This window comes from Camelus bactrianus, chromosome 4, assembly GCF_048773025.1.
Source record: "Camelus bactrianus isolate YW-2024 breed Bactrian camel chromosome 4, ASM4877302v1, whole genome shotgun sequence".
Classification (NCBI taxonomy): domain Eukaryota; kingdom Metazoa; phylum Chordata; class Mammalia; order Artiodactyla; family Camelidae; genus Camelus; species Camelus bactrianus.
Window position 1 is genome coordinate 67,718,016 of NC_133542.1, and position 21,366 is coordinate 67,739,381.

The 21,366-nt window shown below is 38.0% G+C and overlaps 1 protein-coding gene across 6 annotated transcripts in view; it reads right to left on the minus strand.

Moving 5' to 3' along the window:
• DENND1A (DENN domain containing 1A) overlaps nt 1–21,366 on the minus strand; it is a 470,473-nt gene that overhangs the window by 308,979 nt on the left and 140,128 nt on the right. For all 6 annotated transcript variants that reach the window (XM_074362200.1, XM_074362199.1, XM_074362197.1 and 3 more), the window contains one exon: nt 12,650–12,769. In XM_074362200.1, the coding sequence (XP_074218301.1) occupies nt 12,650–12,769 (120 nt within the window). The remainder of the gene's footprint in view (nt 1–12,649; nt 12,770–21,366) is intronic.

The following is a 21,366-nucleotide window of genomic DNA, read 5'->3' on the forward strand; positions in this document are numbered from 1 at the left end:
GTTGGCAAACCCAAGCCAGGAAGTTGTCAATTCCAATTGCATTTAAGGCCATGTAGTCCTATTAAAGAAGCCTTGCTGGTTAAGGGGCGTCCTCTGTTTCCAAAGCATGGGAAAAAAAAAAAAAAAAAGGGCTCTGCTTAGATTGGAGCTGGCAACTTTCACTGACTAGAGTTTTCAAGGAGCTATGAATGAGTTTAACAAAGGAGGTCTGTGGCTAGTTTCTGGCTGAAGTCCATGTCAACAGTTTTTAAGGTCACAGGCCACACTAACTAACATTTATTCCCAGCAGACCCTGTTCTAAACACAAGCTGTAAGTAGTACAAATTTGGAATTTTTCTGTAATCCCTTGAGATATTCCTGATCCTTCCACATGTTTCTGCTCAATTAAAAACAATTCTCACTTTGCACCACAAGAGAGGCCATGCTCAGCAATCTCAGTCCATCCTTAGGGTAGATGAACAAAAACCTGGCAAATCAAAGGGCTTGAGTAGGGAAGGGAAGGAATTCAGCTGGATCACACTGAGAAGTGCAGACAGCTCCCCAGGGGTTCAGTTTGTGAAAGCATAAAACGGGTTATGACAGAGATCCTGAGGCCATAAAAAGCAGGTTTCAGGCACGAATTGGGAATAGGTTCCTAGTCCTTTCCCACAAATAAGATAGAAATTGCTGAGAAAATTAAAAGGTCAACTAGGTGAGTGGAAAACAGTGAAAATCTATAAGACAGAAAGATGCTAAACATTCCACTGTGAAATTAATATAATCATTTCACAATTAAGATAAACTCTTACTTTTAATGTCTCTAAAATCAAGATGCTTCTTGAAATCTATCTGAAAATTCAATACAAAAACAACAAAAAGCTGTTTACCTCTATAAATACATTTTATAACTGATGGTATTTTTAACTCTTACAAGGCAACATGGGAATAAATTACTTTGGAATGAGCACCAAAAATCTCATTTAATCCTTATGGATACCATGAGAAATATTTTCTATTTTACAGATGAGGAAACTGAGACTCAGAAAGGTGAAGTGACTTGCTTCCATTCCTACAGCTAGTAAGTGGTAGAACCAAAATTCAGCACAGGTCGGATTCCAGAACTTAAGTCCATTCTGCAAACTTAGAGGGAGAAACATAGCATATCAGTTGTCATTGTGGTCATTAGAGCACTACCATTTGTGGCATTCAATATTTGGAATCATGTGCTATATGAAGGCAGTTATAATTTTTCCAAATTAAAAAATACATAAACTGTGGTGCAATGAATGTTTGGATTGAAGTTGACAGGATAAAACTGCCAGAAGAACTACTTCATTAAAAACATACAAAGAAAATTTAAAACATCCATGATCCCACTACCTAAATAGTCTTATTGTTAATATTTTGGTATTCAATCATATGAAAACTCGTCTCTTGCATTTTTTTTTTGCATAACACTGTGTCCTAGATGTTTTCATGTCATTAAATAATCACCAAAACCATAATTTTAATGGATACATGGTATTCATTTAGCTATCTGTCCCCCCTCAACAAATTGTTTCTAATTTTTCATTCTCTACGCTATAATAAACTCCTCATATACATATCTGTATACATATTTGAGTTTTTCTTAGAAGATTTTTTTTAATGGGAAAAATTTTAAGGGTCTTGAATATAATTTTGTCAGTTGTTTTCCAGGAATGGTGAATCATTTTCTACCCTGACCAACAGTGTGTAAGTGCCCACTTCATGGCCACCAAATATCACCTTCAAGTTGATGTGACCCAGCTCATGTAGACTTGGTTATATACATGCCCACACAAATCACATCTATGAGAATGACATGTGTATGTTACAATTGTTCTATTCTTTTAATAACTCCTGCAGTGTGTAATGTTGTAAGGCACCAATGACTGACTACCTTATCAAGATCCTTTGCCTACATTATCTCTACTTCTCACACACAAAAAGTAGAAAATGAGGAAATTAACACTCAAAAAAGAGTAAATGGAGCACCTAAAAGCACTCTTCCACCTCAGCAGGACTAGGATCCAAGCCCTTCTCTGACTCTAGACCACGTTCTTTCCGCCATGCCACCTTGGAGCTCATTTTATCTTTCAGGGATGATCAACCTTCCTCTTACACCCCCAGCGCTGCCTCTTTCTCTAGCAATGCCTCTTCAGACAATGAGGCCAGATTAATCTCTAGGGAGATAAAGAAGGACAATACCTAGATCTCACAGGCTTTGAGAAAGAACAGCAAGCTGCACGACTGCTTTAAGAACTCAGGAGTAGGTGGCAGCAATGTGGGACTGCAAGAATGCTTATACGCAGCTGGCAGAACTGTAAAATGGCACAGCCACTCTAAAAACAATTTGGCATTATCCAGTAAAGTTGAAGATGTAGATATCCAAGACATAGCTATTCAACTCCTAGGTTTATACACCAAAGAACCTAATGCCTTATGTACCAGCATCCATGTTCAAGAATGTTCATAAAAGCCATGAACTAGAAACAGCCCAAACGACCGCCTACAGTTGAATGCGTGAACAAACTGTACTATGATCATAAAATATGGAATGCTAAGCAAAGAAAAACTACAACTATAAGCAACAGCATGGACGAATTGCAAAAATTAAGCAAGAGAAGTAAGACTTAAAATAACAATTCCAAACTGCATAATTCAATTCATACACAGTTCCAAACCAGACAAAACTATAGCATATCATTTAGGGATACATACATAGGTATTCTGGGATGCTGGAGATGTTTTAACTTAGACAGTGATTACATGGGTATTTGCTATATAATTACTTGTGTGTACTAACATGTTTATATAATATATGTATACTTATGTATTTATACTTGTGTGTATATATGTAGTTAAAACCAACGCACTTCGCTTTTGCAGGTTTTAGTTAACAATTTACAAAAGAAAGGCACAGGATTGAAGTTAAACATATACATAGTAGATATAATACATGAAGAAATTTATCAAGTGCTGTTTTATTAGACTTCACAGCAATACTCTGAATTAGTTTTATCCTCAATTCATCATTGAAGTAACTGAGACAAAGATGAATGGTGGATAGGTGAAAACATTTTATTATTATTATTCCAACTTTTAAGAAGATTTTAAAAAAATCAAACAGCACCAACATTCGTTCCGTTATAATATAAGTACTAAATCTGAGGAAAGGAAAAGTTTAGGCAGTCCCATTGTATGAAAGTTAAACTCTCTCTTCAAATAAAAAGACCTAGAATTATAATCTCTGGGGAATTTAAATGAAGAGAAAATAAACTTCTAAAAACAAGTATTGTTTCCAGAGAAACAATGGTTATCTTTACTTAATGAGGATAATCAACATGTAGTATATTTTCAAATACTAATAAAAAGTACAAATTAAAGATTTCTTTTAAATGGCAATCAAAATTATTATTTATATATATACATATGTATTATTTTTTTAAACAGTTGTGACAGTAAAAATCCTGGCTCAGCAGAACACTAGACACTAGCAAATATACCTTCTTTAGAGTCTTTTTGGTTTGGAGTTGTTTTTGTTTGCAGTGGCTTTTTGGTTTTTGTTTTTTATCCCCCTCAAAGACTTCTTATTTTCCTATGGGACTAGAATTTAAAAAAAAAAAAAAAAGGAAACCAGTCATTAAGAGCTTAGGCAAAAAAAACTACAGGACACTGAATTTCACCCAACTTCTTTTTCCACCACACGTTTAAATAAGTTTGAAAATGTCAGGTTTTTTTTTTCAGAGCCAAGCATTTTTTGCTGCATTTTGGGCTCATTAATACACATAAAGAGCTAGTTAAAATACCAGACTGAATAAATGAACAATGGGACAATTAACCCCACATACAAAGCTCCACCCACTTTACTTCAAAGACATCTGAAATAGAATGGATTAGAAACCATAAATGATGCCTCTCTGAATTAATTCTGTAATAAATATTGCTTTGTATTATAGATAAGGGATTAAAAATCTCCATAGTGGCAGCCTAACACTTGTGAATTGCTCAGTTTTGCTGAAGATGACTGGTAATTTCATGTCCTATGAATGAGAAATTAAAACCTATTCAATTTCCATTGCATACTATAACTAGAACTTAACTTTATCTACAATGTTTAAAAACTCCCTAAGTTTCTTCATAAAGTTTTAAGACATGTATCCTTTATTTTCATTCAGAATGTAACTTTTCAAGATTAAAATTTATACTGCTATCTAACTTTTAAAGTATTCCCTTTATGCTACTTTTTTTTTTTTGCAGTTTACAATACAACTCATGCTAATAAAAAGGATTACTTTGTAGATCTAAATGTCGAAGTGAAACATGGAAAGAAAAAGTTAACTAAATACATTGCCGCTTGATTTAACTAAGACTTCTGATAATATTCCCACATTTTTATGTTCATTGTTTTTAGAAGTTAATAAATATTCTTCCTTGTCAAGAGCTGGGTGATAGCTCACATGTTAAGATAAAAAATAGTGCTTTTTAAACAAAAATATCAAAGTAATTAGCTGAATGACAAATTCACCACAACAAATGCATTTTTAAAAAAACCTAAGTCTTAGCAAGAAATTTTTTTTCAGATAACTAAGAGCTTCTTCCCTTGGAAATCAATCTCACACAACTAAGTTATATAGTCAAAAAGAGTCTCAGGAAAGGATATTTAATGATATGTAAAGATGCTTATGATATAATAAATGAAAAGGTTAGACAGAAAACAATACCTACAGCATGATCCCAATTCAAAGAAACACCCCTAGTCATAATTGGAATCATGAGTTGACAGACTGCTTTTCTTACTTTTCTGAAGTTTTCTAAATTCCTCTAATGAGGAAGTGTACCTTCATAATCTCAAAAAAAATAACACCTTAAAAATAAGTGGCTCCTAATTGACTGCAAGAATTGTGAGCTCTTCAAATATCAGACGGCATGATGATTTTTCTGTCTGAAATGATCTAAAGAGGTACAATATCACCTCAAGTCTTCTGAGGCTTCTCCATGAGGGACAAATGTTAGGCTTCCTACTGCTTCTAAAACTGATCACTCGAAGGGCTAAAAAACCTAAATTCAGACTCTCCTTTGTATTCGCAAATCTATCTCGCTCTTAAAATAAGAGTGCAGCTTAGATCCAAAGGGCAATTTTAGGTGTGAAGCACATTGAGTTATTTTCTACCTCCTGCCCAGTGAAAAGCAAAGATAAGGCTCAAATAAATGCCTTCTGCTTATTGTCACTGTTGTAGGAAAGTGGTTTGCTTGCAGAGAGGTCCAAGAAGAATTGCTGACGCTCAAAGTCAACCAAAAAGCACCACCTGGTCTCTCTCCTATAGAATGTTTTTTCTGTCTCCCAAAAAGGGTCCTTCATGTGGAATTCTTAAGACTCTTTCAGAAGGCAGGCTCAGTTTTACTGGTTTTCCATTCAAACACACCCTGCGTCAGATTTAAACAGAACCGTATCATTTTCTTTTCTCTATAATCATATGGTTATATTATTCACACAGACTGCAATGATGCTGGCCAAGAGGGAATGTGACTTCTTGATGATACTGAGTCTTTAAAAAAAACAAACAAAAAAAAACCTTAGTCCCAGGTGGCCTTGGGTTTATTCTCTTGAGTTGGAAGAATCACTGTGGTATCCTGGACAAGACCCTGCTATCAGCCAGCTAAAGAACTGGGAATAAAAATCTTCCCACTTCAGGTCTCATTGTCACCATATATAAAATGAGGATGGGTTGTAGTACATAAAATCTAAGAGTTCTTTAAACTCACCTCTGAGATCACTGCAATGGCAAACTATCCATCATGGCTCTTTTACCTAAATATGTATGTAGAGAAGCAAACTTTTGAAGCCCATAAAGGTTGTTTTGGTGGCAAGAAAATAAAATTTGATGTTTTAAATTAGAGCCAAAAGAAAGTTACTGGCAATAAACCCAAAGGAGTTGAGAGTATGAGCTCTGGGTTGGATTTTGGGTCCAAACTAAATTCCTTTACTTACCCCTTGTGAGATCTTGGGCAAGTCACTGTTATCATTCTTGGTCTCAAGCCCTTTATCTCCACAATGGAGATAATTTCCTAAGGTTGCAATAAGAATTATGTAAGCCACCTGGCATATTAAATAAATGCTGACAAATGCTAATTCCTTCTTTCCCTTCCAAATCCTCTGTGGTGAGCTGTACTGACAGTCTATCCATCTACAAAATGGCATAACATTAGCCATCAGCAGCAGTTGCTAGAGGTAGCAAGACTGGTGAGGTATGGAGGGGGAAAAACCAAAACCAAAAAATAGTGCACTCCTGGAGTTCCTAGGGCAGTTTCGCTTGCTGCCTTATACTGAGCTTCATAAAAATTAAGACAAGGAAGTGCTCTGCTTTCAAAACAGAGCGAGAAGATACCATGTCTCTTGTGATGTCCAACTCATTCAGTCTCAAAAGGAAATATTTCTTTCAGCTGAAGTCTTGGCTAATACCTAAAACTCTGGGCTCAGGAGGCCTGAGGGAAGGCTGAGCCAGGCTAGTTTCCCGCGTAAAGGACCAGGAGGAGGAAAGGAGCTTCCTCCTCTGCTGGACAGCCTTGAGGCTGGCTGCTCATGCAGGCGGCACACCTGTCTCTCCAACTGTCCAGCTTCCCAGCCCTCAAACAGCAGGCTGCAGGGAGAGCAAGGGCATTTTTATTTATTTCCCTTTCTCCTCTTCAAAGGTGCTTTTTTTAAAACTGTACAGCTTGTTACTATTGTTTAGTTGTGACTCCCCAGAGGATTATACATTTCTAAGCATAAAGGCATCTGTGTGGCAATAAAACATACAACATTCCCCAACCACTTCATTTTTTTTTAATTAAGAAAAAGTTACAACCTCCCACAAAGTGATGTTCCGATGAGCACGCCCCCCATGTAAGCCTTTCAAAATACTCTCAGAAAGGGCCCTGGGTCCAGTTAAACCAGAGCCTCCACAGGCCCCATCCCATGGGTTCGGTTTAAGACAGAAGCCATGTGCCAGGACCCACAATGGGTGGAATTATAATCTGCCATAGCAATCAGGCCTTCTCCCAGCTGACCATCCAGAAAACAACACTGTACCCATCATACTTTTAAGGGGAGGAATTAAAAAGAAATCAAACAGCCCCAGAGAGATGGAAACGCTTGAAAAGCAGAGGAAAGTCTTCTGTTAAATAGTATGAAAGATCCAGGTTTCCCAAATGGCATTTAACGCATTGGGAGGAAAGGCTGATTTCTCCCAGAGGGACCCCAGCTTTGATGCCCAAACTGCCCTCAAACATCAGGCTGTTCATTTTTGTATAGTGGGATACCCTCAGGCGAGACAAACCATAAATAGCTTAAAACTAGAATAGGAGATTCCATCTGTTTCTGGAATATTTCAGCAGCACCTGCTTTCAAGGTAAAAATCTGGGAGCTGTCCCCACAGCTTTCCTTCCCAACTTTCTTCCCCATCCCCCACAGACTTATTTTAAACTAAGCAGCTAACACACAATACAAAAGGGCTTCTGCCACCACACCTGCCTAAGGAAAGAATCCTTTGATTTTTCTCCTGAACTGTATGTGTTGTTTAAAAAACACTGGAACAGTTAGAGAGAGTAGCCAAAGTTCTTAAAACCAGACTCATATTACTCCTAGCTTTGTTTTCTCTGTGAAAACTGAGCTTTTTTGTTTATGGCAGAAATGAGTACAACAATACAGATGAAAAAAGATGTAATAGTTGTTCCTGCCATTAAGTCAGAAAGTGTTCCAGAAGGAAGACGGTTCTCACATAACACAATTAATGTTTAAACATAAGCCCATATGCCAACTCCCATGGAAAGGAGGACAACAGCTCCCCAACAAGGGCCAAGGAACATATTTCATTAACTTATAGTTAAGAAAAAAAAAAAAAAGCCACTAAAGTTGAAGCTTGAAAATTCCAATCTGAATCAGGTGTTACTCCCAAAATGATGTGCAACATCTCTGCTAACAATCACCAGAAAACCCCAAGCATGGGTAGACAGCAGTTTCATGTACAAAAAGCCACAGTGCCCTTGGTGTACAAATGTCAATATTTCTAACACCTATCCCAGACCATTGGATGGTACTCCATTTCTTATGGGATAAATCCAAAATTTTGGAGCATGTCTCACAGCCCCGCTACAAGGGTTTTCACAATCTGGCACCAAGACTTTTGCGGCATCATCTCTTGCTACAGCTTCTCATCGGAATTTCCATCATTCTTTCATCTTGCTATACCCATCATTTCTCTCGGCCTTCGTGCACCAGTTCTCACTGCCCAGAGAGCTTTTCTCCCATTCTCCTCCAGGCAAACCCCCACTGATTCTATAAAGCCCAGTTTAACTAGAACCCATCAGCAACACTTTCCCTGATTCTCCATCTCAGACATGGGCACTGCCTAATCTGTGACCCCAAAGAACCTTGCACATACATTTTTTTTAAATAGCACACATCACATTATATTTTAATTACTTATTTACATGGTCCCTTCCCAAATATTAAGCAGCTCCCAAGACAGTAAAGGCAGCAGAAGTGAACTGGGAGGTGGTTAACAAAGTCAACAGGTGGCTTGGGAACAATGCACCCAGAAGCATATTCAATTTTATATTTGGTAAAGGACAAAAAGTATGTATTGTTTTCAGTTTGTAATATCAAGTTCAGAAAATTTAGCTCATGAAAATCTTGGATAAACACAGCATCTGAAAGGTTCTCATAAGGGGAGCTGGAACTACATTATGTTGATTTTAAGGGATCTTGAGGTAAATAAAGGCCAAAGACCACGTGTTATGCATTGCTCATTCCTGGTATATACCAGATACTAAGATACTCACTGATTGAATAAAAATTTTAAATGTTAAACTAAAAAATTTTAGATACCATCTTGATGAAACAAGTTATTTCTTCCCAAAATGTATAATAGGTTTTGAACAGTTTTATTTCGTTATAAAGATAGTTACTCAAGCTTTCTCAAGAGCTTAAATAAGATGCCTATATATAAAGGAGAAAATTGTAGAACACAAATATTTTTAAAGTTCTTTATAAAGAGTAAAGAAATTTAATATTGTATTGCTTATCTTCCAAAATCTACTGCCCCCACCCCCAAACAACACAGTTATGATTTCAAATTCTTGTGTCCCTTCTGTTCATCTGAACCCAGAAGGTGGCTGTAAATAGCATATTTCATTACAGTTTTAGCCTTGATGGGGCATGTGTTATTTGGGCAAACCAAAGCCACAAAAATTTTTGGTTCTAGGTCACTTTGTTTTATGAAATTTGAAAGATTTCAGAAGTAAATACTTAATAGGCTCAGATGTTGCTATTGGAAAATGCTAAAATACTTTCTCACATTCCTGGGTTTATAATGAATAAAAACTAACTTACCCATAACTCTCGTTCTCCTAGCTGGTGCTTTTAATCTAGCGTTAAATGCCATCCAGCAAGTTGTTAAATAATATAATGGTGAATCTCAAGGAAAAGTAAAATGCTTTAATAAAAAGAACTAGTCAACCATGGGAGGAAATAATGCATTTGACTTTATATACCATGGTACTTTTGTTAACAAGATATACTTTAGTACAACTACATCTCTGTCAAGGCTAGCTGGGGACAAATGTTCAAACCAACTTTGAAAAAAATGTTTAAAAATAAACTCAGGGATTCATTCCTTCATAACACAAGTATTAATGAGTGCCTTCAGTGTGCAGACACTCTTCAATATACTTTGCGTATATTTGTGAACAAAATACGTAAAAATTCCCAGTCTTCATGGAGCTTACATTCCAGTGGGGAGGAACAGACAATGCCCCTAACAGTGACCCTAATAAGTTATATTGAATAAAGGGGATCTAAAAATCTTTTATTGTGAAATTAAGTTTAAATTTTTTAATAGTGATGGCCCTGTCCTTTATGGACATAAAAGGACATAGTGCCTTTTACTCAACATTGAATCTCCACTGTGAGACTCAAAGTATACCTCTTACAACTATATGAATTGTTTGATAATATGAAACATGCTTCTGTCAATAAAGGGTACAAAGCATGCTGGGATGGGATGATTGCCTCTACCTGGGGAAGGTTACTCTGAGAAGTGCCCAAGCTAGTATGGCAAGATGTGTAAATGTGCGAAGGCAGAAAGATCCGGCGGCTTATAAGGGCCAGGAAGCATATGAGCTTGGGAGAGCAGTCAGAGAGAAAGTGATCCTCAGAATCTGAACCCTAGAACAGTGGAGGTTACGTCTGTGCAGACACCATCGCTGGGAACTACATCCCACATGAGAAGAAATGGAAAGCAAAAGTAAAGGTGGCTTCTGAGCAGACTTTAACTAGAGTACTGGGCATGCTGAGAACAGTGACTGGACCTCAAGGCACAGGTTAACTAAAGGGAAAGCATCTGAAGAAAACAAGGAAATCAAACAGCAAAAGAAGACAATGCTGATAATGTAACCCAGACCCAAACTGCACCCATGTCCTCTTGGCAGACCTCTCCACTCTTCACTGGACATGGTACAACCAGTCATCCAGGGTTAGCAGCAAGCCCTTCCACTCATGCTCAGTCCAGCAATGTTCCTACACCAAGCACAGAGGAAGTGCCACTTTGTGTATATATGCACAGTCTGGATAAGGTAAAGAGAGCTTTTCCTCCTCATGTTAAAATACCCATGAAATACATGCTCCAGAATCCATAGAGGACTGTATTTTTAACCACAGACACTATCCGCTAGCACTAGAATATCAATAGTAAGAAGACCCTAAGCCATGGGATCATTCTATGTATTTTACATAGCATACTGTAGTGTGATCATCCACCTCCCCAGCCAGTCTTGGGAACTCCTCAAGGGCAGGGACTAGCTAATAGTAGACACTCAGGGCTGACAAACAAATGAGTGAACTCACCAAAATTTTTCCCATAGTTCCAAGCTAGTGTAACAGATAGAAAACATACCAATTGCTATTGTTTTTCATTCTAAATGATGATAGCAAGAGGCTATTCAATTAGCTTCTCACAAACATGATGTTCCTGGCCCTAGATGCAGACTTACAAAGTCAAATACCAGAAGCAATGAGAGCACTTTTTAAATTTAAATTTTTAAACAGTTTTCCACTCTCAGAAATTCGCTGAGTGAATGCAATAGTGCCAGTTCAGCGTCGCCCACTCCTCAACACATACATCCAAGCCCTGAAAGGAAGAAATATCATAACCCAGAACATTACAGAAAAAAAAAAAACCTTTCTGTGGAACTTCAAGAACGTGGATTAAACCCTCATCTATTCTGAATGACTATATAAATATGCAGTGTCCTAACCAAGGTTGAAATGTAACATTAAACAAAAATGCAGGAGAAAACTTTCTTTAAAAAATTGTTAAATCAGAATGTAAATAATAATTTACATCAGAGCCTAATACTCTGGGCAGGTAATCCTTGGGCCTGGGCTACTGAGGTGTGCTTGAGAACAGCTGTGCACTTCTGGTCTCACAGAGCAGCAGAGTTGTCCCTCCTTTTTAAGGTCTTTGCAGCAGTTGTCCCCTAGTGCCCAAATTAAAGATGCTATGCTTGATGAAGCTGACTTTGCTGATTAAAAATAATAATAACAAGATTTGTGTAGAGAAATGCAGAAGTAGGAGTCTTGACCGGCAGTAATTGAGCTAAGGTACTTCAAAAATCAGCCCCTTACCCCTGTATGGTATGAAGGTATATGTGTTTGGGGTACAGGGGGGTCTCTCCTTGGCAGAGAAGAAGAAAGTGCAGAGACTAGTATACCAAAGAACTGCCCTTTCTGGAATTCATAGAGGGTCTGGCCTCTTATCCCCAGGCCCATGCCCAAGACTGGGGACCCGGGTTTTGTCAGGGGCGCCTCCCTGCTGTCCTGCCCTGAGCTGTTGCACATGAGCAGAGAGAGACAGGAGGCAGGCCCCTCTGACACCTACTTAACCGAGGCAGATGGGGAGGAGAGTGTGTGGGATGCCTTTACTTCCCCCTCAGGAGGCGCCCAGCAGGAGCCCACAGAGCCAGGAGCTCCAAAATCAGATTTCCACACATCCTCCCATCCCAGAACACGCCTTACCCCTTTGGCAGGAGGAAACAGAGCATTAAGCAAGTGTGGTTCTGGTGTATGAAGGGGGTTTTAGAAGACCTAAAGAAGCCTTCTTACAGGATTCTGCACTTTTTTCAAATCTCTACAGAGGTAGCCAAGTTGGGAAACAGTTACTCACTCATTGACCCAAAGGGGGCAGGGGTGTTACTTTGAGAAGGACACAATCAGTGTCTGCAAGACGTCCTGAGCTACAGACACATACTTTATTAATAATCTTACATACACAAAATGTCCAAGGGAAAGCCTAACAGGCACATTTCTGACAGCTCCAGATAACAGCAGGAGGAACTGAAGCCATGCTGACCCTCCAGCTTCTACACACTCCACAGGAGCAATGATCCCTTTTCCCACCCAAGGGATGTGATACAAATAAATAAATACAATTATCTGCAGAACTTAAAGTGCAAGGACAACATTGTGAAGTCCTTCTCCCCAAGTGCAGTGACTTGTGGGAAACTGATAGGAAAATAAAAAGAACAGCTGGAAAATTTAATTACAGAAGAACAATGCAACCGCTGACATTGTTTCATGGAAGTAGCCAATAGCCAAAGCCATCCTCCTTACCTTAAGATACAGAAGCAGCTCTTTGCTCCTGAAGATAAGCGGCAGAACCCAAATCTCTGTTTGCTGTCAATGTCAGTGAGCACAAATGTGAAGTTCTGGCCAACTTGGCTAACTGTGGGACTGCGGCAAAGACAGAACAAAAGGAAAAAATGAATGTGCAGTAAGTTTCCTGATAAAGTATCTAATCACAACAAGTCGTTGAACCTGTAACATTTCCTTTCTCAGTGGAACTCTTTACAAATGAACTTAAAATTTACATACGTCAAGGGAACAGACTGAGCTAGGAAAGAAAGAAAAGAAAGAAAAGAAAAGAAGAAAGAAAGAAAGAAAGAAAGAAAGAAAGAAAGAAAGAAAGAAAGAAAGAAAGAAAGAAAGAAAGAAAGAAAGAAAGAAAGAAAGAAAGAAAGAAAGAAAGAAAGAAAGAAAGAAAGAAAGAAAGAAAGAAAGAAAGAAAGAAAGAGAAAGAAAGAAAGAAAGAAAGAAAGGGAAAGAAGAAGGAAGGAAGGAAGGAAGGAAAGAAAGAAAGAGAGAAAGAAAGAGAGAAAGAAAGAGAGAAAGAAAGAGAGAAAGAAAGAGAGAAAGAAAGAAAGAAAGAAAGAAAGAAAGAAAGAAAGAAAGACAGGCAGGCAGGCAGGCAGAAAAGACAGAGAGAGAAAGAGAGCAAAAAGAGAGCAAGCAGCCCATTCTAATGACACACAGCTACCAAACCTTCCACTTACAGAGTTTAGGCAGGCAGCCCTTTTAATCACTGCATCCAATCCTGAAAGGTGCATTCTATTCACCTCATTTTATAGATGAAGAAATATCCTAGAGTGGCACTGCCTAAGGTGTCAGCTGGTAAACTGCGAAAAGCTGGATTCTAAACCGTGGCCTATGTGATGCCAAAGCCCTCTTTCCAGCTTTCTGGTAGCAATGCTCACCTGGTCATTCCTCTCTCTCGGAAAACAACAGTGACTGCAACAGCAGGATTTAAATGTCTGTTATGTGTCAGCCACAAAGTAGACACTTGATATTATACTATCTCATCTACTTTCACAACAATCGTGGAATTTAAATGATGTTCCCATTTTACAGAAAAGGAAACTAAAGGACTGAATAGGTTAAGTTAACTGAATCAATTTCACAGAGCTACTAGGAGAGGGGCTGGAATTCAAAAGAGGGCAATGTTAACTGTTACTTTCCTAAATTCCTATATTTTTCATAATTTCTGAATTTATGAGGAATGTATTTTATATTTTACAGGACAGAAATACCAAAAATCTTAACAATGCAAGCTGTTTTCTAAGAAATGGAAACCGGGTTTTAAAGAAAAAGATTTAAGAAAAAAACAAAAATTTCTGGCATCAACACAAAAATCAGCAAACCACACATAAAATAGAAAATATGTTTCAAAAAAAAGGAAAAAGCATACCACTAATAGATTAATCTAGAAACTCTTTTTCAAAGTCACAAAATGTTTGAAAACCCACTTTTTGAAATCAGTTTACCAGTTAGCTTGGATTCCTTTTTAGAAACATAAATACTCCAATTTGGAGTATTTGGAGTATTTATGCTAACATAATAATTTTGACTTTGACTTTAAATTATTCAAAGGAATTCATTAATTCACATTGTATTTTACATATATATTTTACAAAATACACTCAAATTGATAAAATACTCAAACTGATGCTCTCACCTATAATTTACATTATAAATTGTCAGTAGAAATGAAAAATCATAGTTCACTAGGCTTTTCCTAAAGGCAGACTGATTAAGTCTTTGGATAGGATATGAATTAAGTTTTCAAAGTTTTCTAAAACTCCCTTATACAACCCACATAAAATTATAGACTTTCAAGGTATCTAAGTACAAAAGGTCAATGGACCCCACCTGGTCATATTTAAGGAAACAATTCCATCCCTTGGAGAGTGGTTAGAGAGTGCAAGAAAACAATTCAGAAAGAAACTGGGTCCAACTCTCCTTTTTTAACTAGGAAGGTGAACAAAAACAAGGTAGAAATTTAAAAGCAACTTAGTAATAAAACAGGTGAAAGTAAATAATGCTATCCCTCCACCTTACACAAACCAGGAGAAGGAACACATTTCTATAAAAGTTATAGAGCTGTCAAGGGGACACCAAACGCTACCTTCTTATGGCCGTTATATTTTATCTATAAAGCTTGGATACTGTGTTACTATGGTGATTTAATACTATGTTTTAAAGGGGGATTATATGATTAATTTTAACAAGGTTGAGAACTGGAGATGTGGAGAAACAGGATTCTAGCTCACATAATTAAAGTGATTGGGGAAAAGAGTGGGCCTCACTGGGGCGGGGGGGACCTGTATTATTAAAATATTTAAAGCAACAGGTCAGGATGATTCTAAGTTACAAATAAGGTCGTGCTTTTGTGAAACACTATTATATGATCATATAATATATGACTGTTCATTATTTTAACTCAGGGTTTGATTTCACTTCTAGAATATTTAAAATGAAGCATCCTAGAAGGAAAGGGTATTGCTAGGACTGGATGAAAAGAAAACACCCAGGATCTCTAGGAAAAGGAGTTCCTCTAGTAGAAGGAACACAGCTTTGTTTGTGAATTGAGTGTCATTCATTTTGCTATTATTTTTTCACTACCATTAAAAAATGCTAAAAATTCTTTCAGCTACACCGCAGGCTCAAAGATTCATTACTCAATTCACTTGGTTCAAATTCCAACTCAATCACTTGCTAACTGGGCCTTAATTTAGCATGTTACTTAACCTCTAAGCAGCTCAGCTTCTTCACCTGGAAACTACCACCCAAAACTACCACCCGATCCAAAGCATGTTTGGGGGAGTAAGTGAGATAAGCAGTTGGTATAAAGGCTAGCCCATTGTGGGAAAAACAAAATAAATAAAATAAGAGATGCAAGCTGTTACCATCTGGAATGAAAACTAAAATTCATATTAAAATCATGCATTTGCTTAGAATCTTCCTGACTCGGCTCTGTAATACTAGTAAATGGAGAAAGGAAGGCTGAGGCTGCCTTTGCTTCTCTGCTGTCGCATCTTTTCAGTAGCAGAGAGTCCTCTGGGTGACCAACTGAGCTGCTCATGCTTGTCTTAAAGTGAAAAAGATTCTTTTTGGGGTGCCACAGCTTAGAAGCAGGCATTTATTATTCTCAGCTGATTTACTTCTTAAATTCCTAGTAGGGTGAAGTATAAGTCATTAAGAGCCCCAGACCACTAAACTCTAAAATATTTCTTCCTTGGACAATTTCCAAATTTCCAATAAACTAAAAGTCAAGCAAGGGCAGTCAAAAAGAGATTAACTCAAAAGGTTCTGAATCTCCAAGGGATTTATCGTTCCCTCTCTACTTGCTGAGGTAGTCTATGATAGTACTCACTACTTCTTCATAAAAATGGCTTTGGGGAAAGGGATGTGTTCCTTAAAAGCTGCAGTTTTGTGATTGCCTCCAGGTTCAGAATCCATACTTTTTTATTTTTAAAACAGGAATCAGAGATTTCATGCTAATTAAAGGTGGCAGAAACCATCTCATCCAATTCTCTTGTTTTATAGATGAGGGAACTGAGGCTCAGGATTTTTGTTTGTTTGTTTGTTTGGTTTGGTTTGGTTTTTTTCTTTCCCAAAGTAACCAGGACCAAAGCAAAAACCTAAACCCAATTCTGGCTCAAAGTCCTTTCCATTCTGCCATGCTGCACAAAACACAATGAAAACCCCCTGAGAAGCTGTCATATCAGTTTAAGGAACTCAGGTACATGAGGAATTCAGATAGTTGTCTCATCAGACTAACTATAATTCCCACTAAGCAAGAGAAATCAAATCTGAGAATTTCCAGAATTAAGCCTAGGAGACCATGGCCAAAATCACCTTTAGCTGTGCTTCCCATTCCTATGTAAATATGGGAAACAGAGGAGAGAAGCAGTAACTATTCAAACCACAGACTTTAAATTTCATGCTGCCTTTTAAATGCCTGTCAGCCATTCAAGGCCCCCTCCCTCTGCAGCATTCTGCCTCATCTTCAAGTTATTTACAGGTTCAGTTTATAAATGGCAAGAAGCACATGGATGGTTTGATTCCAACCTTCCAGTGAGAAATGAGATTTTCCAACTCAGCCTCACTTTAAGTTTAGTTATCCATCTTACAAACTGAGCATCTACTATATGGGGACCATAGCAAGTGCTGGATATACAACATCCAACCTAAGGAGAGCTTCCTGTCTAGTTAGGAATAATAAACACAAAGCATGCAGCTTGTGATAGTGTTATATGAAGCCAAAAACAAGGTACCAAGATAGAAGAAAATGAAAGAGAAGGAAAGGCCCTACTGAGATAATGTGGTCAGAGATAGCTTCTCAAAAATGATGACAATACCGACCTAAAGGATGAGATGGAGAAGCCACTCCAGAAGTAAGGGACTGGGTGTTTCAGGCAGAGGAAGAGCTGCACGAAGATTCTCCAGCCGGAATGTCCAAGGAACTAAAATAACAGCAGTGTAGCTAATGCACAGGAGATAAGCAGGAAGTGGCCTAGGAATGTGCCAGATAAATGTGCTAGCACCAGGTCATGAAGAGAGCCCGACAGATCATGGCAAAGAATTAGGACTGATTAACTGATTAATTGGTTAAGGGCACTGGAAAGCCACTGAATGGTTTTAATCAAGAGAATAACAGTTCAGTCTACAGTTTTAAGATATTTATCTGATTGTTATGTGAGGAACTGTTAGAAAAAAGGTAGAAGCAGAAGCAGAGAAAATAGTCAGGAGGCTGGAGCAGTAGTCCAGGTGATACTGGATGGTGGCTTACCTAACACGGTAAAAGTGGAGACAAAAAGAGGTGGATAATTTCAAGATAGAGCTAGCAGATATAAACGACAGGCTTGCAGGTGGACTGAGAGGGAGTGAAAAAGCAGCATGTTACCATTAATGACAGAGAAGACTAACAAGTTTGGAGGGAGATCCAAGAGTTCTATTAGGGATATTTTAAGTCTGGAAAGCCTATAAATGGAAATGTCGAGTACAGAGTTGAACATACTACTCAGGAAATCACAGGAAATATTTTGGTTGGAGCTATAAATTTTGGAAGTCATCTCCATACAGATGGTATTTAACACCTTGATAAAAAATAAGATCACTTAGGGAGAGTTCAGAGAAAGAGGAGAGGATCCAGAACTAAGTTACAGAAACACCAATGTAGAGGATGGGTAGAGAAGAGATCAAAGAAGAAAAGAAGACCAACCAGACAGAACAAGCAGGAGGGTGTGGTGGGCTGTATCTACATGCATCAAGGTAAGAGAAAGAAACGCCTACTGAATTGAGCAACATGGAGGTTTTAGATGACTTTGGTAAGAAAAGCTCTAGTTGAATGACAAAGCAGAAGACAAATTGAAGAGGATTGAGCAATAAATTAAAATGTGTAGGTAACTCTTCCAAGAAGTGGAGAATCAGGCAGTAATTGAATGGAAATGAAGAGTCAAAGATGAGTATCGTTTTTAGGATGGAAGAATACCAGAACTTGTTTTTAAGCTGTTGGGAATGATTCCACAGAGGCTGACTTACCACGCAGCAGAAAGAAGATGAAACAGTAAGGTCTGAACTGTGGATAAGAAGCCCAGATATACTACTCACTACAGATGTGAGCATAGGTAAGTTATTGCACCTCCCTGAGCCTCATCTCTAAAATGGGAATAATAATAATTACTTTGCAAAGTGGTTTTGAGGATTGGAAACCATGTATACAAAGTAACTAGTATCTAGTAGGTAAACAATGAAAACAGTAATAATGATTATTGTTAAGAAATGATAAAATTCAAGAGATGGAAGTGAAACATTTTGTCATCCTGTTTATTATAGCTTACTAACAATTACCTGTTGGGCCATTTACTGCAAGGTGTCCATAAAAGCTGCTTCTCTTTTTCTTTAGTGCATATGAAACATCAGACAGGAATCAAGTTTTATCAAACTACATCTCCCAACCTTTGATTACATGAGTCTCAAAGCTTCCTTTCATAAACACAACTTTCATCTGCCTAAGACTCAAGTTTCTCATGTTCTCTGCTCAAAGATTCAAACGGCAAAAATGGCATTGACTCAAAATGTCTGGGGACCAAGAGTAGGTCACACACTGCCAGCTATCTGCTTGAGAGACTCACTGGATAATTCTAAGAACAGAGATCTCTCCACTCCCTCATCTACTTGATCCTGATAAATAAAAGTGAATCCTAACTGGAGAATCAAAAAGCATCAAAACTAGAGATCTAGTCTAATTTCCCTTATTTTATCTTACCCATGAAGAAACTAAGGTGCTCATGGGAGAGGTCACTTGCCTCACAGCCCAGAGCAAGTCAATGGCACAACCCAAACTACAACCTAGGTCTCCTGGTTGCTACCCCCAATCCAACTGCTTCACGGTTATCAAATGCTGTAGAAAATGATCATGGAGCACAGCTTAACCCATAGTTTAAGCTAAACCAAAGGACTAAACCAATGATGGAAAATAAGGCATAAAAGCGGCCAAATAGATTCAGTTTTGAAAAGCATAGCAGGGTGAATGTATAGAAGTGGGAGCAAGAGGAGAGGTCTGCGCAGACATATAATAATGCACTCATTGTATGCCTTAGTTTCATTTTCTTTCAGTTATCTGAATAAAAGTAGGTTTCATTTCAGTTATCTGAATTTTCTACTTTTTTACAATAAATATACATTGCTTTTGAAATAAATGTTTAAAGTTTGCTTTGTTACTTTATTTATGGCATGATGGTGGCAGTATGATACAGCAAAAGTACGATGGGACTGGACATCAGACAAATATCAGTTCCAAAAACAGCTCTGCCACTTACCAGTACTGGGACCTTGGGCACATTATTGAACTTATCTGAGCCTCTGTTTCCTCATAAGTGGTATTACGATAATGGTAACCTAGCAAATGTGTAAGCTTTTAGTGCAGGAAAAGAATGCAGCACAATGCATGGCACATAACAGATACATAATAAAATGGTAAATAGCATTTGAACCATATTTGCAACTGTAGTTATACTCTAAATCATTCAATTCTGCCTCTGCCCTTGAAAAGATTATGTCATTTCACTTCATGCTCATGTCACTTGTGTGTACTGGTATAATTTATAGGACAACTGAATGGTAGCTGGCTTTCTGGGTTCTGAAAGAGGATAAGCACAAATATGGAAAAGAAGAGCTTTTCCATCATTCAATAAGTCTCCTGAGCGTTCTGACTAACTGAAGCAGGTTGCCAGCTATCAAGAGTGAGTCAGTAGCACCACAATATGAAACGGTATTCAAATCTTTTATGCAAGAGAATGCTTTCATCAGAAATAACGAAAACTTTTGAGAGGGAGACAGGGATCTCAGGGCTGTCATTTCACAACTCCTCTCCACTAAGAGCTTCAAGTACAGTGTAGGGTGGAAATAACTCAGGATTGGGAATGAGTATCTGTTTTTTTCCCAGCTCTGTAATTACACAGTTGTGACCATAAGCTAGCCATTTCACCTCCACAGATCTTACTTTCCCTTCTGTTAAAGGGATTTTTGAACCAAATGAATTTCAGCTTTAATATCCTGTAGTCTTATTCCCATGCATTTTCAAGCCTCCTGTAGCCAGAGCCCAAGCAGTCACAGCCCCTGGTACCCTCTCCGCAGTGGACTCAATCTGCTCTGGCTGAACGATCTCTAGGCTCGGTCACAGTTTCTCCTCTGCTTTGCTCTTTAGCGCACATGGGGTGTTGAGCTCTCCCTTCCACTTATCCTCTTCTTGCTGTCCTTGCAGATGCAACACAAGCCTCATCCACTATAAGACTCAGTTGTCAGTCTTTCCCAGCCTTTGGATAAATACTGTTTACTATACCTTTACAATACTTTCTGGACTAGACTAAGAAACACATGGAAGGCAGACCTCCAAGTCTGATACCATTTCCCTATCACCCAACATAATGCTCCACTTTCTGAACCTTCTTTGCTCTTTTGTAAAAGAGATACCACCACCCCCTATCTCCCAGAGTTGCTGGGAAGAATAAATGAGATATTACTGTAAAAATGTCCAGAACATTGACTAGAGTCAATTAAGAATTCAAATACTAACTTCCTTCTTTTCCTCTCCCTATGTGGTGACTGGCCTTCCCACGAGGTGGCCTCCTGAAAAATGTACCCATTTGGGAGATGGACATCTAGATTGTGCTAGAAGCCTAAGAGGACCATGGGCATGCCACAATGTCTCTACAGCAGAGATGTCCTCAAATGAAGATAACAGTACTTTTTCTCATCTTTTATGATGGGAGGATAAAATGTAATACATGAAAAAAGCACTTTCTTTTGAAGAGGTACCAGCATTATTATTTTTCGTAAGTCCTGGTTTCAGAAAGAAAAATCTTAAAACAACATAAGAGACAGCAAGATGTCAATGTCAACGGGTGATTTGATGATGACTGTGAAAATCCCACTCCTGATAAGAGACTGAAAATGTCAGAAAGTTGTATTGCTGTTCCTTGAGGTAGAAAAACACAGATACGGGGAAGATTAGAAAGCTTTCTTTTTTGAACATAATCACCTGAGGCATTACTCATCCTCCATGCTGACATATTTTCTAAGTCAAACAATATTATAAATACATCTGGGGGGCTTTGCAGGTTTCAGAATTTGGACATATCTATTTGACAGTGTTAACTGTAAACCAATAAAAAATAGTGACATTAAAGCCTTTGTAACTTAGTATAAGT